Raw genomic sequence first — 27,813 nt, forward strand, 5'->3', positions numbered from 1 at the left:
TTACATTAAAGAGGCCTTCCACAGGTAGCGTACAAAGGTCATCACGCAGCTCCCACCTTTCCCGTCAGTCCGCGTTCTACGTGACACTCGCGGTACAGGACGCTCCAGGTCAGCGCCATAGATGAGGTCGGCGTTTGCGAACACTCTGAAGAACAGGTTACACGCAACACAAATACCCAAGAGTTAGTACTATGTTAAACAGCCGTCGCCGTAACTCAATGGCGAAGCACCGACCTCGAAATCCTGAGGTCGTAGGTATTTCACCGGGGACACGTGGTTGGTTTTTCTTTAGTTTGTAGCCAGTTTGTGGTCTCCGCGATTAATTATTATTTCACATTCATCAACGCACCTGAAAAATTTTCCTCGCTTTCTTTTTGTGAGTGGTTGTTGAGTCCCTTCTTATGTATGCCACAACGAAGTCCCTTATTTCCACAGCATTTGTTTGCGGGCGGCAGACACGAAAAACCCCTACGTGGTCAGACCGCGGTTATGTCATCTCAATGCACAAAACCAACCAACCTGGTAAATAGCCTTGAGGACCATGATGCTGTTTCCGTCTGTGTGCACTTGAGGATGGCTGACAATCCGGTCGAAGTAACTGTTTTGGAGAAAAAATATTCCTCCCTGTATTGACCAATATATGTCAGGCGCATTTGCAATGCTTCTTGCGCAAACACGCTGCCACTTATTTTCCTGATTACCAGATGGTGCACACGTTGCAGGGCTAACCAAAAACAATTTTTTCATGCACCTGAAACACCGGGCGTCACCAGTGCCAATTAAAGTGCATTCCCTACCGAATGCAAATTGAAGCGCTAGTAATCTGCCGAGGTAATCTTCGTCGGTTGGACCTAGAGCCGATCATCGAGACCCCCTAGCCTAAAAAAGAAACCCAGAAAATATGTACAGGCTCTTCTCGTTTGCACGGCTGCCATCACGCGTTGCAAGGCACTGAACGTCAGTATTACATCGGGAGATTTGTACACTTTTCACACTAAACTAGTTCCAACGCTAAAAACGGCTTGGTACAAACGCAGCTAGGAAGTACGTTATGAGCAATAATCGGCAGCTCGTCGTAAAAGTAGACAACCAGTGTCACCATCTTCGCATGCCCACTGACTCAACTATTTTTGTTTCTCGTAATTACAAATTAAAGTTTTGTAACAGATGATGCTAGCGACGGCCAAGGTGAGCGAAATGTCTCAACCACGCGGATTTTGTGCCTCTGAGCTTTGTTTCTCGTGCGCCGTACGGGTTCTCTGTGTCTGGGTGACCGTAGTTAGTTCGTCTTCCGCACGTCGGGCTATGTAACAATATTAATACTCAGCTACACGGTGGTCGCTGCTGACGGCCGACCAGTCAGCGATAGTTGGGACTATTCCAGAGAGCTGGGGGTGCGAAGAAAACACCTTTAACAAATTTTCAGTTATGGAGAATAACAAGAATAGAATAGCTTTTATAGGTAAAAATTAGAAAGTGTGATCTCCAGCCGCCAACCGTTTTCATTTAGTGCTGGCAACCATTTCCATCACTTCCGCCTTCAATTCTAGGCTGTATTTCGGACAGTGCGCTGCCATTTATTTTGGGTATTTGAAAGTCCGGAATATATTAGGTCGTGTGCTTGTTCTCTTCCTGGACTAAAACAAGAAAGCGGAAGAATATTCTTGGGGGCATTCTTTTACGAGCACTTGTTAAAGTCTCAGCAGATATCACAGCACAGTTTTAACTTACTATGCGTAGCTGGAACTTCTATAGCAACACTCAGCTAACCTCTATTCGACTCATCGTGACCCGTCGCAATGCCCCGAAATGCCTTAACGAAAGTCATTTGCGACAAAATAAGTGGTCAGGAGCGAACGCATCTTCCTTGATATTTTTCTTTCTAGCCCTGCGTAAGAAACACCTCGCCTCGGAAGCGATGCAAAGAATTAATAAATTGTCGTTAATTTGCGTCAAGCCATTTACATCACAGCCGCGGATAGCTTGTTACTGTTGAAGTCAAGTATAGACCAACACCGATCTGTTATGTAATCAAGATATTGGAACTCGTTCAGGTTAACCGTAGACGTCTTAGAAGAGATTGTGGAAGTACGAAATCTCCTTACAGAGACTGAGCATTTTTAAAACGCCAGGAAAAGTCAGGAAACAGCCGGGAGCGCAAGTCATGAAAACACATGCAATAAAAACTTAACCAAGCAATTTGCTTCTTCTGCAGAGCACCAACAAATGCGAACGGTGGTTAATGATAAAACATGCGTCATTTTGAAGTGAATTTATATTTAAAATGTACCGGCAAATGATAATTATAGCTCTATATCCCCCAGGTGCTTCTTGCGACGGCGAGTCCTCGTGTAATTCGACATGTTGCCGCTCAGGTTACTTTCCCTCTTAAATACAGCAACTCAAACGACGTAAACAGCTAAGCGAAAGACCGATATCTCTCAGCCCGAACCGCATGCAGCAGCGGACGATAAAAAACGCCGGCTGAAGAGTCTTTTCTAGCACGCACCAAGCGCAGACGTGTTTGTTGGCAGCTCCGGCGCTTCTCGCTGCGAACCTCGATCCGTCGCCCCGCACGAGGCTCCAGATCCCCGAAAAAGATCTGGCTAACCTACCGTCACCGCGGCTGTTTCCTCTACCCGGCAGGTTACGCAGGCTCAGAGCCCGCATCCCGTGGATTCCTCTGCATGGAACTGAAGTGGTGCCACACCGACCCCCTGGATTCGCTGCCCGGAGGCCGAAGTAGGGATAGACCTTTGAGTCCACGCGTGACCATGGATTTAAGGAAGCAACAGCAACACCACCCCAAACGTCAACTACGTTGCTTAACCAACCTATGGGTGACCAGGATCAGCACGTCGTCATGGACACGGAGGATAGCGACAGAGTATCCGACTCAGACGACGAAAGCGACGAACGTGTCGACAGTGATTAGTTCGCTGCCAAAACCGAGCGCCAACGGCGCGCATATATATGGGTCTGCTGGGGCGACAGCAGTAATCCCAAGCAACCAGCGAAGTGGAAAAACTTCATAAGCTACAGCAACGCTGAGTTGGGCAACAAAAGCCACCACCTCTCTCAATCGACGATCTCAAAATTGTAATCAGGCCCCATACGGACTAAGTAATGTGAACAACGTATCAAATTGCCCTAGCCATCAGTGCTGCAGCACAGCTTCCAGCAGAAATCCGGCGTGAACTAATAATCAGAGTACGACCAGAACAAAACCTGGAGATCTTCAGCACCCTGCGTGAAGAGCTACTCACCGATTACGCGGCATAACCTCGCTAGACCTTGGCAGCAAGTGGTATGAAGTCGTCTCATGCGTGGCAACCCCTGAAGCCTCTTGCAAAGGGGTACTTACGGTTTTAGAAGAAGGAAATTGCACAGACGCCCTCATGGTGGAACTGAGAGCCAGAATGATGGGCAAATTGGCCACCGCTCTGATCCCATTCGAAGGCTTTCACGTCCCCTACTATGTTAAATACGGCACCTCCGAGTACCGATGTCGGCCACACAAGCCCGGACACCAAGTGTACAGCGTATACCTCGGCGTGGGACACAGGGCAGACGCGCGTCCCAACCCAGACAAAACAAGATGTGGCAAATGTGGTGCAGATGACCGCAATGATGGGAACCAGTGCCAAACTTGCTCCATCAACAATTGCGGCGGAGAACACCCAGCCACGAACCCTCGCTGCCCAAGCCGACAACGCAGACCCTTCAACAAGATGTTTGTGATCGAACACCAATAACAGAAATAATCCCAATTACAAAAGAGCCCCGGATGGACTGCCGGCACAACACTCAAACCATGCAAACCTCCACCAGTCGCGCAGCAACTCCCATAATGTGGGGACTGCGGTGATGAAGACGACGACGGCAGGCTCACACCTGGAGGAAAGCAACCGAACTAGTTCTAGGAACTGCAAACAACACCACGGAATACTTTAGGAAAAGATAGGCCCGGAGACGGATTCTACTCTGCCACCACCACAACAGTCTAAAGCCGGTCAAGGTACCTGCTGAGAAAGCCAGACACGGCAGCCCCCATCCAAAACCAGGGCCATGACAACCGAAGCCATCCGAAGGTAAGCTTGACAAAGCAATTCCCTCCACTCCCCAAACCCATCTCTCCCATTTCGCCCGCCACAGACAAATAGCGCAAGCCGCCCAAAAACACCACTAAAGGTTTTACACCACCTCATCACAACCTAACACCAAACCCCCTACTCGATTAATTAGTGAACAGCCAACGCCATTTACTCCTCCCTCCCCAGATACCTCTATTGAAAAGATCCAAGCAGTGACAGACCAGTCTATGTAGGCCGTGACCGCTACTTTTCGAACTGACGCAAAAAAAAAAACGATGGTAGATAGCTGCCATGAGAAGGTCAGGAAGGAAAAGAAAGAGATATTCGACCGGCTGCTCCAACATATTGACCAGCGAATGTAGCAACAAAAGCAACAGCAGACGGAGCTGTTGCGCCAGCTAGTCACGACAAATGGAAGACAGCTCTCTACACCCTCCCCTCCGGCCACGCCTCCTGCACAGTGCTCGTCCGAGATAACTACCCGGTAGACACACAAGACGAGCGCGACCACCGGAAAGCGCGTCGCCTGCCACCATATGCGCGACCGCTTTCCACCACATCGGCCCGACCGATGGCAGCCGACGCTGGTGCCGCTGACACTGCGATAACTTCAGCGCAGGCACCATTCACGCCATATCTGTCACCCCAACCCCACCATCAACAACAACGTGGACAGCAGGCCTGAACGAAAAACTAAAGCAAAAATACGAGAAGACCGTCCACCCATCCGGCTATAGGGAGTATCCATGTGACGTAGTAGCGACGTCTCTGCCCACCCGCCGCCATTTTGATGTTCGTCGGGATCGGTCGCATAGCACAGTTGACCGCACGTACGTACGTATCTCGCGTATTTTTGTTGTCCGCGAACGCTCACTGTTCCGCTGCAGATGGAAGCTAGAAAACCTGCCTCCATCCCCTCATCCGCCTATTCGGCAAGTTTGTGCGATGCAGACACGGAGAGGTATGCTGCCAAAATTGAGGCTTGCGGCGTGGATGCGTTTTCGCTCGACATTCGGGACTGAACTGTGGACGTCGATCTGTGGCCGCGGATCAGCATGTGTGACATTCACAACTACCTTGTTTGATTACAAGTTTTGTTTCTCGTAAACAATCGAAAGTCTACAAGTCGCTGTAAGCCCATAAGTACGTGACCACTGTCTGGGTGAAGCAACCATGGCTGAAGAAAGTTGACCAGGGCACTGTCGTCGTTTTAACGCAGGTAAGCGTTCAGCTTTTTAGTTACGATTCTGTTAATCATTGCATTTGCTCGCTTTACTACCTGCACAGGTCAATCATTCTCAAAGCCTATCAACCCCTTTCGTGAAAGCACGGATTTTCGCGGACAATGACGGAGAATTCCTGGCGGCAAGTTGTGTGTGCATGGCAGGCAACGGGGAAAAATGTTAGCATGTTGCAGCTCTGCTCTTCTACATCGAACACGGCCAGCGGGTACGGGACCGTCTATATCTTAAAGAAACCTAGGCCCTTCTTGTTGCTTTTCAGCTTCTGCTCCTTGGTCTGACTCCGGTTATTGCAGCCGACAATAATGCAGTGTACCATAGATGGTGACGAAACGCAGAATGGCAGCGCAACAACTGACAGCTTCACCCGCTCGGCTCGAACTGAAAATGGCGCATTGCCCCACAATGCACCGCGCTCGACGCGTCAGTGATTATTTCCTCTAGTGGAACTGTCGAGCAAACCAAAGAACCCCTCTGGCGCTCCACGAGTGATCTTATGCCTCCGTGTGCGGTATCCCTCCCCCGCGGTTTCACCGGTGCAGAGGAGGTTGCGTTTAGTAGGATCCGGGTCGGGGTTGTCTTCACACAAGCTGTACCTCGGACGTGGTCTAACTTCCGATACTTATATCCCCGCCCAGGGTGCCCAATATGTAAAGACCGAAATGATGAAGCCGACATTCACCACTTGCTGTGGGTCTACCCGCTCTGAAACCGACACGAATCCGGCACTTGACGATAGCTGGCCTTTCAGCAAGCAATCCTGCCTCGTATCTCGCTTGGATGCGGGTACCACATCATCGCTCGCTCTCTCTTGGACTTCATAAAAATAAGCCAGCCTTTTTCCATTCATTCAATAATTTCCTCATTCTTTATCTCATACCCTACTGATGCCTTGAGGCAATAAATATCGTTAAAAACATACCAAAGAAAGAAGGAACTCCTTACACAGTATCTTGCAAATCTACCCCCCCCCCCCCCCCCCCCTATGTAATAGCAATGCAAGAAGTAAGCTGCTAACCCACCCTCACAGTCTTCACGGCACACACCAATAAGCCGACGACAGGGCGCGGCGACGAAGGAACAGATAGGACGCTACAAAAAAACAAAAGCTCCGTTGTATCCAAACACCTCACCGTCATGGAACACACTATCGAGAACATACAAATCGCGCACGTTCTGCTCGAGGTGGTTCCCGTCAGACGCGTGTGTCCTTGTTCGTACTCAACTTGTACGGTTTGCGTAAAGGAGGGAAACGGGACCCATCCGACGAAATATTGAAGCGACCCTAAAATTAACCACGAAGAGAAATCAAGATCTGTGGAGCTACGAGTCGGAGACCCCGAAAGGTCGCATGCTTTCCCTAGAAATCAATTCACCTTTTGAACGGAACCGGACAAACTCATCCGCATGGGAAACAGCGTTAACTGGGGCACGTGTCCTGTCCTTACATTGGCCGGAAAAAACACCACAAGCACGTGGTCGAACTTAGGACAGGAGCTGGGTAGCGATCATTATATATAATAACCGCCGTGTGCCACAGTGGGCCGTTCTCTTCCGTCGCCTTGCTATGACGTTTGATGCTTTCGAATAAATTTTTTCCTAGGCTGCATTGCTTTAACGACTGTATTTATCTGCAAATTTAGTGGACGAAGTAGCATATCAAGCTAAAGGAGAAGCTTTTGAGACTTGGAAGAAGCACCCAGCGTACAGTGAGTCGGTTGCTTTAAAAACAGATTGTCTTCAGACTGGTATAATAAGGTCACATATTTCTTCAAAGAGCTCGACAACATTTTACCACCGGCAGCCTATATTGGTCCACTCCGAAACTAGAAAAATATTACGGTAAGTTTTGCTCACATGCATTTTGAGGATTCGAACTCTGGACTCGTACAATCATGCGTTTCGCGGTGCTTTAATAATACTCCTGCACAAAAACTTGTTTTACACATGTTTCAGGCTTCATACAGTATGTTGACTGCTGCTACGCCTCAAATGACGACGTCAATTGTGCCAGGTGAAATTAGGAAACTGATTTGAAAACATTCGCTTCCATGTATTCTAATGAACGCTAAGCCAACTTTTCACCCCCCATCAGGTTCGACGTCCGCGAATGCCCCCTTTGTTTATAGACCAACACCGTGTTTACAAACAAAGAGGGCGCTCGCGGCGTTGCAGCCGACTGGGCGTGAAAAATAGGGTTAGCGCCCATAGGAATACATGGAACCGAAATATTTCTAAGCAGTTTTTTTGTTTTTTTTTCAATTTCACGAGACACCTATGATGGCCTTATCGGTGCAGAGTAACCGTGAACATTCTAGAACAGATCGTAAAAGTATGAAATTTCATGACCGAAAATAAGTATTTTTAAAACACCGCGAATCGTATGGGGGTGCGAGTTGGAAGGGCGACCCATAAAAACACAAGTTACCGCAACTTACCGCAACATTTTTCTCGTTTCGCAGAGCACCAGAAGTGGTGGCCGGTCGTTAAACATTGGCCAGCGCTTTGAAGAAGTATGCTGCGTCATTGCGGAGGTGGTCTACTTTTAAAACTCCCCGAATAATCTATGTTATGAATCTAGATATCGCCGAAATGTTCATGCAGCGAATCACGTAGTTTTGTTTACAGTCTGATATGCTGCCGTATGGAGTAAATTAGCTTGATAACACTGTCTCTCAAGTGATAAATCCTAGACAGAATTACACTTAAAAGGCAGTTGTCAAACACCGTACGACAATACGGACCGAAAGAGATTCGTGCATTCCAGCAGACGACAGTGCAGCTGGCGATACCCACCACGGCCGCCTCCAGCTCCGGAGCGTCTGCTAGCGGCAGCGCCGGTGGTGCATTGCCGTCTGCAACTGTGCGCGGTCAGTTTATCATGCTATGAACGGTCCCGCAAGTCGTCAGACTTGCAGTACTTGCAAGGGAATGTAGTGTGCCATACAGCAGGATATCGGGACGTGATAAAAGACGTTCACCAAAAAATGAGAAGGGTTCAACGCTGCTGAACCGAGTAAAATGTTGCGGTAAATTGTGTTTACACGTGTTTCTATGGGTCGTCCTCCCGACTCGCACCCGCATACGTTTCACGGTATTTTAAAAATACTTTGCCTCGTTAATGAGATTTCATACTTTCGTGATCTGTTCTAGGATGTTCATGGTTGTTCTGTACAGAATAACGAGATCATAGGTGCGCCGTGAAATTAGAAAATTGCTTTGAAATTTTGTGGTCCATGTATTCCTATGGGCGCTAAGCCTAGTTTTCACCCCCAACCATAGAGTTCCTTACACTAACTAGAGGGAAAGCTGAGGGCGCTGCACTTCAGCCACCATGGGCGCGCTAAGAATCATGGGCCGGTGTGCTACTTGTTGCGGGACAGTCGGTTTTTCTCAGGTACGTGGAGTGGCGTTACTTCGATGTTTCTTTTTCGTCATCATCATCTTTTGAAGATGCGTACGTAGACCGCGAAAGCCATAGTAGCGAAAGCTCAAAAGCAGACGTCGCCAATAAATGGTTTTTGTTGCCCAAAATGCCACTAAAAACTTTCTTAAGTGATTGCACAACCATAAATATTTTCATAACGTTTTTTATTCCAAAGTTTGCCTATTAAGTGCGAAATATTGGTATTTGTGCTGCTCAAAACTAAGCCAATAGGAGAAAGAGCCATCGCTTATATTGGTTAAATATCACACTGACATGCTGTTTCTCTCTCTCTTTACAATTTATAGTCACAATATTCAATCTTAGGACATTATTTACGGTAGAACAACGTTTATCTTTGCATTAGTTTTGGCCAAAAGTTGTAGTTCTGCACTCGGTAGCTCACCGGCCCATGATGCTTTGAGCGCCCATGGTGGCTGAACTGGCCGTTTGGAAACTCCATGTAAACGCCCATAGACGGCAGCACAGCTTTCCCTCTAGGTAAGAGTAAGAAACTCTATGCCCCCAACCGGCCCAGCCTGGCGACAGAAGCTCCGCCGCATCGTGCTTACGTCACAAATCGGTGTTGGTCTATAAACAAGGTGTCGGTCTATACCCATACCCATTAAGGTGACAGGGCCAAGACACAATCGGTGATTGCAGGAGAGACTGTTGGCTTGCTGAAACGAAAATGTTCGCGACGGAAGAAAAAGACGATTTAATGATAATTTGTCTGGCGTAGGCAAATTTAACGTCACGAGACATATTTTCTACTCGCGATTTATTGCAAATAAATATCAGAAATTGAAACTCTGTATGTCTACTCCTTCAACCAAAATAAAAACTCATCCATGCGCTATAAATGTACATATGGCATGATATAGGCTTGCAAAACTCGGGGAAAACCCTCCGTTACCTTTATTTGTGAAAATTATATCTGCGTATATTGCTCGTTAATATTTGAGGTTTCGTTCTCACTAATAGGCCAGCCCGACTAAGATCGCCAAAACCCAGTAGTGTCCGGCATGTTCTTTACACGTAACTGCGCAGTAATGTTTTCGGCTTCGACAGCGCTCAACTCACCTCGCTGTGCAGTGCAAGAATCGCACCAGAGGCAGGAATGCGGCGAGATATTTCTCTCGTTGAGTGGGGCTCGAAGAGATCCATTTTAGGATGGCACGGAAGGTGTGCTTCACCTCGTTCGGCGCTTGAAGCCGATTCTCGATCAGGATGGCTCGGAGTTCCTCAGGGGAAAGAGACTGCAACTCTTCATTGGCGTTCCAAATCTGGAAACAGCGATAACGCATTCGAGTGAACGGCACAGTTCGCCGAATGTTAATGCCCCATTCTGCACATAGGGCGCCTAACGTTGCTCGGAGCCAACGCTTGACTCCATTACGGGTCTACGTTGGGCCCTTGCAAGCAGACTAGAGAGATTTCCTTTGATTTTCTGCTCAACCTTCGCGAAGAATTTGCATATGCGTATTCATTTTACAGTGCCGAAGAGGAGACCAGCTCTGACAGAGAAGCCAAAGCAGCAGGTAAGCTCTATACGCACATGCTGAAATTCAGCTATATTTGTTTGTCATTCGCACCAAAATTCTTCTCTTTAAGCAAATTCACCAATTTATTTCAGGAAAAGGGGTTAGTACGCCATACTGCCATTTTTGATTTCCTGCCTCTACAGCCACGCAATTCAAAACAGGCACTCAATGAACAGAACCGGAAAAACAGGAAGGCGAAATTCATGTGGAATCCTCCTTGTTTTTATTATAATGAGAAAAGGACATCAAATATATTATGACAGTGCCATTTCGTGCAGATGTGAAATGAAAGCATTAGATGTGAGGTTAACCAATTGATAACAATCGTGGCCGTCCGCTTTGCAGTCGATGATATAGCTGTTGGGCTAGCTGTTACGAAGAAAGAAGAAAGTGATGGGTAATCTAAGCCTCCCTTGATGCAAGACTGGTTATAAACAATGGCTTGGGTGGAAAGAGAACAGCGTCAGAAAGGGAAAAAAAGATATTTGGGCATGTTCCCAAAATTCTAACGCATTGATCAAATTAAACTTGCAGAAATTCATTTAGCCATGTTCATAGCAAAATATTCCAGTTGTGCCAATTTTCATCTTTCTTGCGAAGTCACAGAAAGCAGTGTGACTCATTTCTAGAACTATGAATGGCAGCGTTCTTGGCAAAAGACCCTCGTTCGCTGAAGGTTCTATCAAAGGATGCAATCTCGGGAGCAATCAACAAACCTTCTATACGCAAGGCTTACAGAGAATGCTGCTTCTAGCATGAAATCTGCCTTACTGCACCCTAAAAGAACAATCCGGGTCTGTATAGCTTGCCTCTCCCTGTCGCATTCCGCCCTGAACTTCTCACCAAGCCAAGATGTCGGGCCAGGTAGCGAAAGGCCTCTGCAGCGAGATTGCTGTATCGTCGTGTGGTGGCCAGACGGTAGACTTTGACGCAACTGTCTTGGTCAAGGTTCTGCTTGAGCATGTTGATGCAGTGGTCGCAAATCTTGCTTACCTGCGCCGTTAGAATGAAACGAATAAAATTAAAATTTCATGAGTTTAAATGCCCATTCCATAAAATAAACAGCTAGAAAAAATCACAGAAACAGCACCAAGGGTTGCCCATGGAGAGCTAAGGATTTTTGTTTACTCTGGCAAGCAGTGTTTATCGATAAAGGCCTTATGTCTTATGTAATTTGTATGATGTGGATACTAGCGATCAGTATTGCGAGCTACGTTCTTCTGCATCCCAACTCTATACTACTCCTTTCGTCGGACGCGAAAACTGCAGGCTTTTACTCCCCGTACGGAATCATTTAATTCAGGTTACGTGTTTTCAATTTTCGTGTCGGCTACCCATTTCCAGGCATGATTCGCAGCATAAGCGCTCAAAAGACACCGTGAGAACTGCAGGTTTGTACTCCCCGTACTGATGCGTTATTTCAGGTTACGTGTTTTCAATTTCCGCATAAACACGATGTCCGTGGATTTGTCTCCCTGCCTATAAACTGCTTGGGGCAGCAAAGGGCTGTTCGGGCTCAGCCTGTGTGGCGCAGTGGTTAAGGCTTTCGACAACTGTTCCCAAGGATGCCAGATCGAATCCCGGCCGCGGCGGCTGCTTTTCGATGCAGGCGAAAAGCAAGCCACCCGTGTGCTGTGAGATGTCAGTGCCCGTTAAAGAACCCCGGGTTGCGAAATTTGTGGAGTCCTCAACTACGGCGTCTCTCATAGCCGGAGTCGCTTTGGGACATTAAAACCCATAAACCAAACCAAACCAAAAAGCCGGTCGGACACGGTTACTAGAGTAAAAAGTCTGCTTCCAGAAACCTCCTTGTGTATGGTGTGCATCGGAGCCTGTAAATGGTATGTGATGTGTGCGTTCTCCTTTGTGCTTGGGAACCTCAGCACTTAGTTCCTTCATCAGACTCCACGAGTTGAAAGGCAGTTCCACCACTAAACTGAGAAGGAATGTGTTCTACGCAGAGTCGAGAAATAAGATAGCTACTACCTATCTCCCGCTGCCTTGATGTCACGGGAATTTTGCTATTTTATGGCTAACAAGCCTTTCCACCAAACCTTTTCACTTGCAAGCATTTCCATCGAAATAAAAAAAAAAAATAAAAGAAATGTTTATTCAGCACATATTTCCAGCCTGGAACCAGGGATCATGTGGCCTGCAAAAGAAATAAAAGCGGCAGTACTAGGGAAATCTACAATAATGGGTGGATGATTAGTCACCACTTGAGCAAGTTTGGTGCAGATACACCTTCTTACAAAGGGACAGGCTTTTCAAAGGGCCCTGATAAGAAATATATCTAAGGGCAACAATTCTTGCAACTTCCTGCAAAGGGGGAGGGGGGGGGGGTATATACAAAGAAAAAGAATAATAACCACACAGTGAACCCCAACTGACATGCAAAAAAAAAAAAAGTTCGACGGAGAAATCAAATAACAAGTGATAGGGAGGAAATGTGTTTGGAGAAGCATGTGTAGGTTATGCTATTGGAGAGGATAATGGAATGTACAAGTGCTGTGAATAAACTGTACAATTGACGCTATGTGGGATTATTTTCCCGAATAGTTATGGTGCAGGGGGAATATACTTAAGGGATTCTAACGTTCCTCTAGAGATATTTATTCCTGCTGGTTACAATGTTCTAAATTTACGAAACAGATATGCCTCTCTGTATTTTCTGTCCCTTGCAGATGGTCTTTCGTATTGAAATGCTGGGAAACTGCTTTCGGGATGTTTTTGTCTGTGTCTGCACCGATGGTCATTAAGCCTTATGTTCATTGGTTCTCCTGTCTCTCCGATGTACTGTTTATTGCAGAAGGAGCATTCTAGAAGGTAGACAACGTTTGAAGATGTGCGGTTAAAATGCGAAAAGTTAAATCGCATGGATTACTTTTAGCTGTAGTGTCTTTTTGTATATGATTGTACGTCTGAAATCCAGGTCGAGAGCAAGGATGTGGCGGTGTTGGATGCTTGTTGTCGAGTTTAGAATGTGCTAGAATATATCTGATGTTTTCGTTACGTTTCTATGTTACCCTTGCTGCCCACGGAAATATTTTCTTCAGGCGTTCGTAACACGTTGGCATGGAGTGGTATTTCTGCAGAATATTGTTTATGTTTGGATGGGCATTGGAGTATTTAGTTACAAACGAAGGGTCGCATTCAGTATTGGCGTTTGGTCGTTTCGTGAGCACATCGTTGCGGTTTAAAGTGCTTGCTTTTTGGAGGGCCATATTAAGGGAGTTACCGGGATAGTTCGTCTGGAGTAGTGTTGCGTTCAATGAATGTAGTTCGTTTAGGCAGTCATTATCATCGCTACATATTCTTCTAAGCCGTGTTGCCTGTCGTAAAAATATTTCTTGCTTACAATGTCTCGGATTATGACTTAAAATCTGAGTCATAATTCGAGACATTGTAAGCAAGAAATACTTTTAGGACAGGCGACACGGCTTAGAAGAATATGTAGCGATGATAATTACTGCGTTATCCGTTATCCATTAGCTTTCTGTCCAAGGAAGTTATAAGTTTTCCATTTTTCACTGACACCGTGGTGCCGAGAAATTAGACATTATTATTAAGCTGCGAGACGAATGACTGGAGTTATTCAGGTGCATGCTGCTATATCATGAATACAGCGAAGGTATATAAGTGGCTTTTCCGAAAATGAATTTAGTATATTGGATTCTAGAACTCCAATGAATATATTCGCGTAAGTTGGCGCGAATCGAGTATCCATGCTGGTTCCAAATATCAGCAAATGTTAGGATGAATCAAACTCGAAATAATTTAAAGTTAGGACTAGTTGAAGGAGCGAGAGATAAACTTCAGAGGCATGCGGATAGCAGTTGATTAATACTTGAGAGAGGGCGCCGATCGCTTCATCGATAGAAATGTTTGAGGGCCGCAACGTCAAGTGTAACAAGTGTACAATCATCTGCAAAATTGGTGGTTTTATTAATACGCTCAATAATTCCAAGAAAGTGAAGTGTGTCCTGCATTAACGAAGGAAGCTGGGTCGGGAGGTCTGCTAGGTGGGGATTTGATAATATCGAGATGGGACTGGGCTATTTGGAACATCTCACAAATGCTGCGCAGCTTAGTTGGACACGAAAAAGGAATTTGACAAACGCTGAGAAACAATTTGTCTTCTTGGCACGGCTGCGGTAAACAATGCTTCTGAGGAAATCTTGTGAATCTCGGGCAGTAGGAAAAATCGACCAGCTTTGTTTATAATCAATTTATAGTCAATATAGTCAATATCGGTAATTAGTTCCCTGGCGAATAGATATTCGGGATGGCTTCATTGAACTGTTCGGATCGGCATTTAATCTTTCAACAGTGGCAATAATTGTTAAGCAGTCTATATGCCCCTTTTTTGTAATTTTCAACTTGGAGAATCACTATGCTACCACCATTGTCTGCAGGCTTGATAACTAAGTCAGTTCCAGAAGCTAGGTCGCCAAGAGTTGCTCTTTCAGTTATAGAGAGGCTTTTGGGCTTTCGAGCAAGCTTCGTCTTTTCAATGATTTCTTTTGAGACGGATTTAATATATAGGTCCTGTTCAGGGATGCACTCTGCATCAGGAAACCATGTGCTGGGGGCTCCAAGTAGGCTAGAGGATTCCGGTACATTATTTAGATTTTCGGCGAAGACTTCCTTAATACGCATTCTTCTCGCGAATTCAGTTATATCTCAGTGACGTTCATATTCATTAAAGCTGTTATTCGCTTGGCAGAAGGTAAGGCCGCGCCATAGAATTTGTTTATCCCTATTGCTTACAGATTTATAAATGTCAATGACGTTGCTGTCATCTGTGTCCTGTGTCGTAGGTGATACTCATCGTTGTTGTGAAACTGCAGGAAGTATTCATCGCTGCCAAGGTGCGTCATTATCTACCGACAGCTTATCTCTTATGAATTTACGCGGATTATTAGCCTGAAGTTTTTCTTTCTTTTTCACGAATTCTTTTTGTACTTGATGCTCGTCCGCGGTTAGTTTTACTTTGTCCATTTGGTCGTTAAGATCATCTACTTTTTCCTAAGAGTGTTGTTTTAAAATGGCTATCAAAACTAATGGTGCGTCATCTAAAATTGTTTTCCAGCGAATGAATAGATAACGGCGAAGCATGCCGAGAGCGCACTTAACATTCATCCTAAGTCTTTTCGGTATCATTGCTTTCGTTAAATAATGTTTGTCAGTATCCACATGCGATGTGCAGTTACTGTGCTTTGCGGCTAATTTCCTAGCAACAAGAAAAGGGCGACATTTATGCTGGGGGATTTCGGCTCTAGGAGTCCGACATTTTGTTCCGAGTGGACTTCCTGATAGGCGTTATGTGTTTGTGGGTGGCTGACTTAGGGCTGGTGTTCGTGGTGAAGTCCACTTCGGTGTCCGCCTGGCAGCTGGTGTCTTTCCTAGAATGTGTGGGTGCCGGTGTGAAGGTACTATGGTATGTCTTCGGGTCTGTGCGCGCGTGTTGTTCTGCTGGTGTTAGTTTCATGGCCTCCGTTTGTGTGCACATGTCGCTGGTACTGACAATGGGAGGTCGTGGGCGTACCGATTCTTTGTCAATTTTGTGTGTTCACTTGATCCGTGCTGGCCAGACAGGTGCTTGTGGTAGGTTCACATGGCTACGTCTACTTAAATAGGTTCCTAATTCTATACTTGATCACGTTTGAAATTAGTCGGACGCCTCGTTAAATACCGACACAATAGAACAGTTCAGTAAAGTCATCCTGAATAAAATAGGAGATCTATTCGCCAGAGAACTAATTACCTATATTTACTATAAATGTCTTAAGCCATCATACAAACAAGCAGGTCGATTTTATCTACTGCCCAAGATCCACAAGGTTTCCGCCGAAGCATTTTTTACCACAGACATATCTGGAAGACCAATCGTTTCTAACAATAATACGCACACAGAAAACCTCTCAATATTCCTTTATCACCACCTGGCAGACCTCCCGACCCAGGTTCCTTCCTTTGTGCAGGACATAGCTCACTTTCTTCACTATTTCCGAATTATTGAGCGTACTACTAACACCACCAATCTTGCAGATGATTGTATGCTTGTCACCCTTGACGTTCCGGCACTCTACACTAATATTCCTATCGATGAAGGTATCGACGCCCTCTCTCAAGTATTAATAAACAACCACCACCCGCATGCCTCTGAAGTTTATCTCTCGCTCCTCATATAGTCCTAACTTTGAATTATTTCGAGTTCGATTCATCATATAATCTGCAGATATTTGAAACCAGCATGGGTACTCCATTCGCGCCGACTTACGCGAATATATTCATGGGAGTCCTATAATCCAAAATACTAAATTAATTTCCGGAAAAGCCACTCATATACCTTCGCTATATTGGCGATATTTTCACGTTATGGCAGTATGAATCGGAATCACTCCATTTGTTCGTCTCGCACCTTAATAATCATCACATTAGCATTAAATTCAGGTGTCAGCCGTCGCAATTAAACGTCGACTCTCTCGACACCACGATGTGAGTGCAAAATGGGAAACATAACTTCCTTGTACAGACAGCCAATGGATAAGCAACAATACCTAGATTTGAAGAGCCATCATCCGAGACATTGCAAGCAAGGAATATTTGTAGGACAGGCGACACGGCTTAGAAGAATATGTAGCGATGATAATGACTACCTAAACGAACTACATTCATTGAAGGCAACACTAATCCAGAGGAACTATCCCAGTAACTCCTTTAATATGGCCCTCCGAAAAGCAAGCACTTTAAACCGCAACGATGTGCTCACGAAACGACTAAACGCCAATACTGAACGCGAGCCTTCATTTGTAACTAAATACTCCAATGCCCATCCAAGCATAAACAATATTCTGCGGAAATACCACTCCATGCTAACGTGTAACGAACGCCTGAAGAAAATATTTCCGGAGGCACCAAGGGTAACATAGAAACGTAACGCAAATCTCAGATATATCCTACTATATACTAAACTCGACAACAAGCATCCAACACAGCCACATCCTTGCTCTCGACCTGGATTTAAGACGTACAATCATATACAAAAAGACACTACAGGTAAAAGTAATGCAAGCGATTTAACTTTTCACATAAAATCATCTTCAAGCGCTATCTACCTTCAAGAATGCTCTTTCTGTCATAAGCAGTACATCGGAGAGACAGGGCAACCAATGAACATAAAGCTTAATGGCCATCGGTGCAGACGCAGGCAAAAACCTCCCGAAAGCAGTTTCCCAGCATTTCAACTAGAAAGACCGTAAGTTCGTAGAAATTAAATTATATATTCTCCAGCCAGGCCTTACACCTGAAAGGGAATGAAAATAGAGAGAGGCATAGCTAATTCAGAAATTGAGAACATTGGAACGAGCATGAATAAATATCTCTAAAGAAACGTTAGACTCCCTTAAGTATATTCCCTCTGCCCCATAACTATTCGAGAAAACAATTCCACATAGCGTCAATTGTACAGCTTATTCACAGCACACGTACTCTCCATTCCCCTCCCCAATAGCATAAGCTGCACATGTTTCTCCAAACACATTTCCTCCTTATCACTTGCTACTTGAGCTTGCCCTCGAACTTTTTTGTTTTGCATGTCAGTTGTGGTTCACGGTGCGGTAATTATTTTTTTTGTCCTCCCCTCCCCCCTCTTTGCATAAAGTTGTATTAATTGTTCCCCTTAGATATATACCTTATCAGGGCCCTTTGCAAAGCATGTCCCTTTGTAAGAAGGTGTATCTGTACCAAACTTGCTTAAGTGATTAATCATCCACCCATATTGTAGATTTCCTTAGTACTGCCGCTTTTATTTCTTTTGCAGGCCGCGGGATCTTTGGTTCCAGGCTGAGAAATACATACTGAAAAAACATTTTTATATTTTTTTTTTATTTTTCCCTTTAAGATGACTCTCTTCTCACCCAGTTTTTCCCTCCCCAGCTTTTCTTGTTCGGAAGCAAAATCGTATTTAAACCCCTGCCAGTGATTGCTTGGCCGAGACGAAGACAAGTCCACTTGTCAAATAGTTGGCTCGACCTGTGAACTGAGGCGTACCCCCTATTACACTTGTTGAGTGCTCCTTCACACCGTGTAAACCACCTTCTTCCTCTCGTTCTACCTAGAGGACAAACTGCGACACAACGTGGTGCGCTCTGTGTCACTTTGCTGGAATCTACTGCTGCACTGGAGCAGTTACTTGAGGCATATACTATGTTCTAAACTGGTCCGTTCCAACCTGTGCGCCTGAACCCCGTCTCTGCGCGGTGCAGCCATGAGACCACCAGTAACAACGCCGCACTCGTGTCACCTGCCGCTCATCAACACCAATAGACCTGTCTTTGTATCCATGATCCTGGCTCCCTTCCTACCTCGTGCGGATAATATTGCGGGCTTATTTTTATCACCGCACGGCCGCTCTAAATAATACGTTGCAATCTGAGCCATCTGTGCATGTGAAATATTTCACTCACTTATAGAGACTTTCAGCAGCTAAGTTCTCCGAGTTTCGCTTGACAGGAACATGAGAAACGTCGTAAAGAACCGAAGCCAAATCAACAGCTTCAAGAACAGGTGAGCATCATTTCATGACCGCCGGAACAGTCCGCCATAACATTCTCACTGCTCGATGCAAGTTTGTTCTCAGAACCAATAATTTTTAGCGTCATATGATCAGGCACCAAGCGCTCAGCTCAGCCCTAATCACAGTTCCTTTCTTCTAGTGTCATCCTTGTGCGCTGTCTTATTTATCTTAATTACCCTCGTTGTTACAGCGTCTGAGCAATTATAACCACCCATTCACAATCATGCTACCTCGTTCGTTTGCTCAATCTGTTATTCTATTGCTAATATAACTTTAGAAAATAGGAGAGAGCCTGCCATGTCGCGACCGTTGTGGTTATTGCCTCCGCACCTCACTTTTATTCTAGGGCACGCTAATTTATAGCAAAGACTGCGTTGCTCTTTTTGGTTTCACTAATAATTCTTCTGTCACCGTACATCCAATGCAGTATTTGAAGCCACACTTGCTCGCTTGATATACTCTGGGGTCAAAATCAGCGCTACTCGGCTACAACTGAAGAGAAAAGCTAAATGGCGCTCAGAGGAGGCCCTGCATCGAGTGACATCAATGTATCTAATTATGAGATTGCGATCAACCGCCTTGCACCTTTCATCACGAACCTACCAGCAACCGTGACAAAAAAAAAAAAAAAAAAACATCAGTTAGCTGCAATGGAATTGGAATTTGTCTGCACATAGGATGTTTCTCAAAGCCGACCGCGGCTCTCATTTCATATTCTGTGCGCCTGCACCCGTCTTACTGCATATGTCGCATCTACCACGTTTAGGCACAGCAGGAGGGCAGTGTTAGCTTTACTGGCATACCGTTCACCATCTGTCCTCTGCTTTCTTCGTCCCAAAAAGCAGCGTTAATCGCAACTGAATTCGGAAATGTGTGTCGCTTGTGTATTCATATAAGCCAGTATCTGGCAATCTTCCGAAGTCTGCATCCACCCACTGTTGTTCCTCATATGTTCATCAGCTGGTGCCGTTTCGGTGGTAGTGCATTGTGAGCGGCTTGGCTCTGTCTTAATCTCAAACTCACGTTGTACGTTTCTGCCATGTCCAGCACTTGGTCGACGTTGTGCAACCCGACGCGTCCGTTGAGGGGCGCATGGTAGGCGAAGTCTACAAGCAGCTCAAGCATTTCGCTGCTTATGTCCCTCACCACCACGCAGATGGGTGGCATCCACTCCTGCTGCTCCTGATCATGCTTTCTGGTCATCTTGGCTTCGTTGAAGACATTATTGCAGCCCAAGAACCTGTAGTGGGATGGGGCGGCAAAAGACGCGTTGAAAATTCAACACTTCTTCAGTGAACTCAAGATGCATACTAACTTGATTGAGCGGTATGTATACCGCCATAGAAATTGAAGCATACCACGGACGCGTCAAGGCTCAATAATTTGTGGTGCAGATGTACTACAGGATCCCGAAGCAACACATTTCAGTTGACTACGGAGGTCTACCCCATAAACGCGAACATGGGATAACAATGCTCTTCAAAACAACTCTTCTATTATGAGCTCTATTCTTCCTCTATGACTCGGCGCCTCACTCAGCCTGATAATCTGGCTTCTGGTTATAGTCCCCAGCTTACGCCCTGCATGGATGCACTACGAAACAAATTGCTATATATTACACTTAGCTCTGAGAAGCGATTTGATAGTCCATATACGTGATGCGTATGTCACTCCAAAAGCCGTGAACTGGACTTGTATCCAGTGTATGGACAAATGTATCCATTGACCTTATATCGCATTTAAATAGGCTAGTTAACAATAAGCGTTCCCGGGTTCAGTGCCTGGGGGAAGTTAAATGCGTCAGAACTCATGAGCAGTCATTCCGTAAATTTTAAGGCAATGTGGTTGCTATTCTATTGCCTCCTCTAAGTAAGGAACTTATGGAATCTGTGAACATTTGCAGCGGCATGAAACCATTCGTTCTTACATTTAAATACAGTTGTCTTAAGGCGTAACAATGCGGCTCAAAAGGGAGCCATGCCACCTGAACCGAGGCTGTACTGTCCTTTGTTACACATTCATCGGTTCGAAAGAGCACAAAAACATTCTAGTGAGATAAAATTATAAAGGAGACAGGCGCATATATGGTGGCAAACAGCGATTAGGCGATGTGAGGCAATACAACCGGTATACAGTATTCAATCGGGCGATCTGACATAGAAAATAAATATACCGCACTCTGTGGAAAGAAAACAAGCAGCGAATGAAACGCTGCTAAAAAATACCGTGTCCAGAATATGGCGTTCAATCCAAACATGGAGTCGTCTAGTGCTGTCGCACTAATCGCCTTGTGAAGACTCTTCTGAAGCATGCCGCTTAAGAGCGCCATCAGGAAACAGGACCCCGGACCAGTCAAACGTATATTGAACCAAAGATTTTATTTCCCTGCCTCCGAGTATCAACCTCACATGCGGCCATTGTTCCTTCCTTTTCCGCCAATCTCATCGTCCACAGAGAGAGCTACCACGTGCCCCCCTCCACCCCAAAGCGCAGAGTGGAGCGACGAGTGATTAGCGTGTCGTGGTGTCACTCAACACGGAGAAGGGGCGAGACAGTAGTAGACGAGCGGAGGTGGAAGAAGAGGCGTCGCCACGGAAATAATAAGCAGGATTCAGCTGCTCAAAGAATTCAGTATGGACCGAACCGTCAATATTTATGTCATATGAGGTGGGTCGTCGGTCCAGAACACAAAACGGGCCTAAGTAGGGCGACTTAAGAGGGCGGCGGTGCGAATCTTGTCGCACAAAATCATGGGTAGCTTTCTTGAGGTCCGATGATGTGCAAATTTGACGAGCTGGTGGAGGGCGAGGCGGTTGTAGTCGATGGTTGCAGAACACTACAAGAAGAAACTGTATGCGGTCGTTCGGGCAAGAAGGGGCGGGTAAAGGGTAGAACAAGCCAGTAGGCGGGTGTAAGGAGGCTCCATAAACAAGCTCGGCCGAGGAACAGTTGAGGTCTTGTTTGAAAGCAAAGCATACACCCAATAAGATGATAGGCAAGCACCGAACCCACTGCGTGGCCGACTCACGGGCGGTGAGTGCCTGCCTGAGGTGGCAGTGGAACCGTTCGACCACTCCATTGGTCTAGGAGGGGTATGAAGTGGTGTGCATGCTAGTCGTGCCGAGAAGGTGAGTGAGTTCGGCGAAGAGATACGACTAGAACTGGCGTCCGTGGTTCGTGATAACGCCAGATGGACAGCCAAGGCAGGCCACCCAAGTGGACAGGAAAGCATATGCGACGATGGAGACCGACATATCTGGAAGTGGCGTAGCTTCTGGCCAAGGAGTGCACCGGTCAACACAGGTAAGTAAGTAGCGGTGACCTTGACAAGGTGGAATAGGTCCTACCAGATCAATATGAACCGTGTCAAAGCGGGCGTGGCTGGCGCACAGTGATGGCACCCACACAGTGGAAGGCATTAGCAGGAATGTTGACGGTTAAAGTGATATCTCGGATGTCGGAAGTATATTCCGACATCTAGGCAAGCTGACGAACTTCCCGCGGTGTATAAGGGCTGGAGGAATGGTGAAGCGTATCTTGTGATCGGTAACGATGGGGAAGAAACGTCCTTGAAGAAGGTGAAAGTGGTGGCCAGCAAGGTACATGGCGAGTAATTCCTGTGCAAACACAGTATAACGGGTCTCAGTAGGAGTCATCGACTTAGAAAACAAGTGCGAGGCTTCCACGCGCCATGCATGGGCTGTTGGAGGACAGCATTGCTGGAGGCGTCCGTTCTAAGTATGTGAGGACTGTCAAGTGCCCAGTATGCGAGCAGTGCTGATTTGACCAGGGTTTCTTTGACGACGAGAAACGCTGTGTTGGCATCTTCGTCCCAGTTTAATGGATGGGTGTTGTGCTCCGCCATGAGCAGATGATCAAAGGGCTCGACCAGTGTGGCACAGGTGCGAATAAACCGGCGCTAGTAGTTTACCATGCCGGGAAACTGACGTAGCGAAGTAACAGAAGTTCGTTGAGGAAATTTTGGGATCGGTTGCACATGGGGGGAAGAGGCCGAACGCCACTTGAGTCGACGTGATGGCCAAGGAAATCGAGACAAGGTACACCGATCTCACTCTAAGCAGCATTGAGGACGATGCCATGGTCAGACAGACATATGGACTGGCGTAAATGGTGCTGGTGCTCATTTATAGAGTGGCTGGCGACAAGAAGATCAGCCACGTAAGCAAAAAACAAAAAGCAGACCTCGAAGAACAGTCCATAAAACTTTGCAATGTCTGCGCAGCATGTTGTAGTTCGAATGGCATCCGCAACAATTCGAAGAGACCGATGGTGGCTGTGATGGCGGTTTGTGACGCGATACGTGATCACTCTTAAAGCTCAGCTACTTTGGTCATCTGATTAAAAGTGAGGAGTCGCTGGAGAAAGATTTGATGTTGGGAAAGGTTGAGGGTCGCCGGAGAAGGGGTAGGCAGCGAACGCGATGGTTAGATGGCATCCTCGAGGCGCTGCAGATAAAGTTATGTGATGTTATGAAGATAGTGAGAGACCGGAAAGCGTGGCGTGACATGGTCCATAGGGTCACGAGGAGTCGGACACGACTGAACGACTGAACTGAACGTGATCACTCGCGCTATTCCAACCAGCCGCGCAACTGAGGTTGCCGACTTCCTTTTTTACGGCGTCATAATCCGTGATGGCCCTCCCCATCAACTATTTACCGACCGTGGACTCTGCGTCCTTTCCAAGGTTGACGAAGTACTCACAAATTCACCACGGCCTATCACCCTCAAAGGAACGGGCTTACGCACACTCCCCGATAAGCTCGTCATGTATGTATCCGACGGTCAGCGCAACTGGACATTAGCCTGCCATTTGTCACCTTCGCATACAACTCTTCGCGCCATGATACTGCTGGGTACCCTCCAAGACACCCCTTACTGCCCTTTCCCACCCTGCTTCCCGAAGCTGGCCCCGTCACTACTTATGCCCGCGATACCATTGCCCGAGCCAGTTCCACTGGCCAGATAGTTTGTCACAAGCTGTCTGCCTCCCAAGCAGCCCAAAAACGCCGCTACGACGATCACCACTGTGATTTTCACTATCCTGCCGGGTCTCTGGTATTGCTCTGGCTCCCGTCTCGACGTGTGGGGTTGTGTGAAAACCTTCTACCGCACTACACAGGTCCTCATCATATATTACGCTCAGTGACCGACGTAGTCCTATGAGATTAAACTGCTCCGCCCAAAGTCACTGTCTGCTACACCCACTTCCGAAATAGTGCATGTGGCCCGCCTCCAGCCTTATAATTCCCGATTTACACGGCCCGCCTAATACGCAGCGGGACGTTGCCTTTTGCCGAGGAGCATAGTGTTACCGGGGAACGCATGACCAACGAAGTGGTGTGCTCGCCAACGATGACGACAGAGGAACGCGCGAACGATGAAGTGTCGTGCTAAAAAACGACGCAGACAGTGTGGATGCTAGACGGCTCCTGGAGTCTATGCGCCGAATTCCGCCCATCGCAGTGCAAGCCTCAAGACATACTCCCCGTAACAATACACTCCTCGGACATAGGAATTTGGTGGTAGGACGAGATCGGTCCCGGGAAAGATGATCATGACATAAAGGGCTACGGTGAAGTCATGTATATGGGGAAGGGTAGCGATTTGATATGTTATGGGCGCTGAGAGAGCGGTAGTCGCCACATGCAAAACAATTCGCAGATTTTGGGGGGATCATGTGACATGGAGAGGCCCAAGTGCTTGAAGCCGAATGATGGCGAGCTCTAGCATGTGCTCAAGTTCGGCACGAGAGATCTTGAGCTTGTCCGGGGTGAATCGGCTTAGACGGGGAAAGATAAGTGGTCCAGTTGTGATCAGATGATGACGCATCTCATGGCGAAAAGGCAGAGTCAAATCTGGTGGGCGGTGAGAGTCAGATATTTGCCGAATAAAGGGCTGAACGGAGGATCGGCAAATGCAGCACAGATTGAAGCGATATTATGAGTTGCCCGCGTTGCAAGACCCTAGACCGAGAGGCGAGTGGTCGAATAAGTCAGCGATGAGATTTGACTTCGACAAAGAGACCATACTGCGCGAGAAATTCGGCGCCGACTTTAGCCGCAGAGGTGCGGACTTCAGCCACTGCGAAAATCTATCAAAACATCCGATGCAGACACATGTTCAATGTTAAAGAGCGCTGCTTGTAGACTGGATTGCGCGTGCCATTTACAACACAACAAGCATATGGGTGAGCGGTTTCAAAGTGCTCATGGTGCGTGGCGGATATGACACTGGCTTGGGCTTCGGTACAAATTAGTAATCTGGTGCCGGTGATCTTGCCATCAGTCACGTAGAAAAGGCAACCGGGTTCGAAGTTTCGACTGCTTGTCACTGCCAGCGGTCGGCCGGCTGGTTTACCGGAGCATAGGAATTGGCAGCGGCGGGCGTTGGCATCGAATGGGCGGTGGTAATAACAGACTGTCGGCCGTGATGGTGAGTCCCATCTGTGCTCTTAGGAACCCGAACGAGATTGCGTGCGCCATCGCTAGTGCAGTCGGGGTCCTCTGCAGGCACGGAAGCGATCAGCTGCTCGAGGCGGTAGCAAAGCTAAGCCACAGATGCTGACGTGGTCGTCTACTCCTGACAGGGAAACTGGGGGGCAGAGGGGGAGTGGTCGAGATGCCGGTTAGCTGACTGTGGCAAACGGGGAGAGTTGTTGCAAATCTCCAGGATTGTGTCGGCTAAGTAGGCGTGTTGGGGAAAGTCCATAGTAGAGGGAGAGGCCAGGATCTTCTGGACATTCACTGGCAGTCTGTGGAGGAAGAGCTCACGCAGGAGAGTGTCGTATCTTGTTTGAGCTTGAGCAGCAGAAGCTGGCCCTTGCGACGGACCAGTTGACCGGGGCGACGATCGCCCTCCCCTAAGCGGACAGAAGCTCTTGAGTGCGCATACGCGCCGACGCTGCAGTGCGCACGAGGAGTGCAGCCTTAACCTGGTCGTATGGATACGCCGGTGGGTTCAAGCGGAACCGGGCCAGGAGATCGGCGACCTCTTCAGCCACGGTCGGAGGTATTAAGGAGACGAGATGTAAATACCGTGTTACCTGAATCGTGCGGCGGGCTAGGTCAAAGTGGGCTTCGACCTGGGAAAGCCGAAGCACTGAGTTGCTCTCACAGCCGGTCGGCAGACAGACAGCAACAGCAGTACCCATCGTAATGGGCACCGAACTGCGTTCCGCGTTCTTCGCAGGGAGCAGGCCCTGGTGCACCTCAACGGCTCTACCTCGTCTCAGCAAGAGCCAAAGGATTACGTCCGGGAGTCACCAGCTGTAGAGCGCCGTCAGGAAACAGGACCCGGACCAGTCAAATGTAGACCGAACCAAAGGTTTTATTTTTCTGCCTCCGAGTACCAACCCCGGAGACCAAGCGTTCCCGGCACACGACCCTTGTCCCTTCTTTTTCCGCCACTCTCATCGAGAGAGGGTGCTGCTACATCCCGAAGATGAGAGGGTTCATGACAAAAATACTTTGTCATCAAAAACAAAGGACAAGCTTCAAAGCTAGAGGCATTGGCATCATCATTCGCTCCCCATTTCATGTAACATGTAATAATATTCATGTAACACTATAACGGCTGGCTACTGTTTTACTTTGTTACGTTTATATCGTCGCTATAGATTGAGCGTAACAAAATAACACAGTAGCCAGCCTTGTCGCAGTTTTTTGCGTTAGTGTGTTACATGAAATATTCCCACTACAAAATGCTAAGTGTCTGAGCTCCACGTGATGCTTACTCAGTGACAAATGAACTGTATGAAGGAAGGGCAATGACTGCATGCACAACAAAATTTAAAAGGCAGTGCTAAGGAACACTAAATGCATTAGCCAAGGAGACCAAAGTATCTAACTACGGGCACATGTTCTGTCCGTTAGTAAACGCATAATCTAGACCTCTGACTAAAGGACAATGAAACTGTAAAAAAAACTAGCACAGGACGCATCACTTAATGATTGTAAAGTAGACAGGTTATGTGCCATTAATGGGCACAGAATAAGTCACTGAATGGACAATATGTCAAATTGGCTGCCGCTGCGTTTTTTGAATGATGTACTAGGAACGTTTCCGTTATATGTTGCTCCAAGCATACCGTGTGTGCTTGCTGACGTGCTCACAATTTTCATTAATCAATTCGTTACAGTCACAGGGTACCTAAAGGGCGTTGAGCTAATAATAAGGTAAGAATGCAACCGTTATAGAACACGCAACGCAACTCTCAACTGTTGAATAACGGCCACAGCCTGTGTCACTTAAATGGTATATAACGGCGTGAGAGGAAATTCTAGAAAGCAAATAGCGGTATCTCACTTGGATGCCATGACAAATTGGTGCCCCCACACCTCTGCGCCATCGGCAGTCCGGAACACGACGTCGCAAAACTGACCGGCCTTCCTCTGCTCCCTCAGGCCGGGCATGGCCCGAGAGGCCGCTCCCGGCGCGAACGCCGGCGCGCGACCTTCGCCACTGAAGAGCAGCTTGGCCTCACATGTCATGAAGATGAGGTTGTCCAGGTCGGCGTTGGCGCCATCGCTAGCTGTGGCAAGGAAGCTCATCCCGGATCGCCGTCCGCGCCAGCAGGTCAGAGACGCGGGTACCCTGCAGTTCCAAAACGATGATCGGTTTCAAGGTATACGTCCCGGTCAGCAGCTAAAAAACAAGCAGGTCAGAAGCAGCAAGCCTTTAGAAGCAGGTCAGAGAGCAAGCGAGGGAGTGCCTTACCACCAGCCCCGTCGGATGAAGCGGCCAAACTGACCAGGCGGTTTTAAAGCCGCGCTTTTATACCTGTGAAAGGGCGCCAACGTACATTTGCGCGCGCTGCGTGGCGTGTTAGCCGTTTGCACCGCTGACAATGGTGATGCTGCTGATGCCAGTTGTCACTTGCACTCGATGTTGCTAGGACTTTCTGTATT

At 47.2% G+C, this 27,813-nt stretch overlaps 1 protein-coding gene across 1 annotated transcript; it reads right to left on the bottom strand.

Moving 5' to 3' along the window:
- LOC146202818 (kelch-like protein 10) lies at positions 1–27,456 on the bottom strand. Its single transcript, XM_084602154.1, has 5 exons — positions 27,212–27,456; positions 19,908–20,124; positions 11,147–11,296; positions 9,843–10,045; positions 1–145 (listed from the first exon to the last, which is right to left on the bottom strand). Exons 1-5 carry the CDS (start codon positions 27,454–27,456, stop codon positions 1–3), a joined length of 960 nt encoding a protein of 319 aa, XP_084458280.1.
- Positions 27,457–27,813: the final 357 nt, after the last annotated feature.

Source organism: Amblyomma maculatum, chromosome 1, assembly GCF_055883805.1.
Source record: "Amblyomma maculatum isolate TAMU_Amacu chromosome 1, ASM5588380v1, whole genome shotgun sequence".
Taxonomy (NCBI): Eukaryota; Metazoa; Arthropoda; class Arachnida; order Ixodida; family Ixodidae; genus Amblyomma; species Amblyomma maculatum.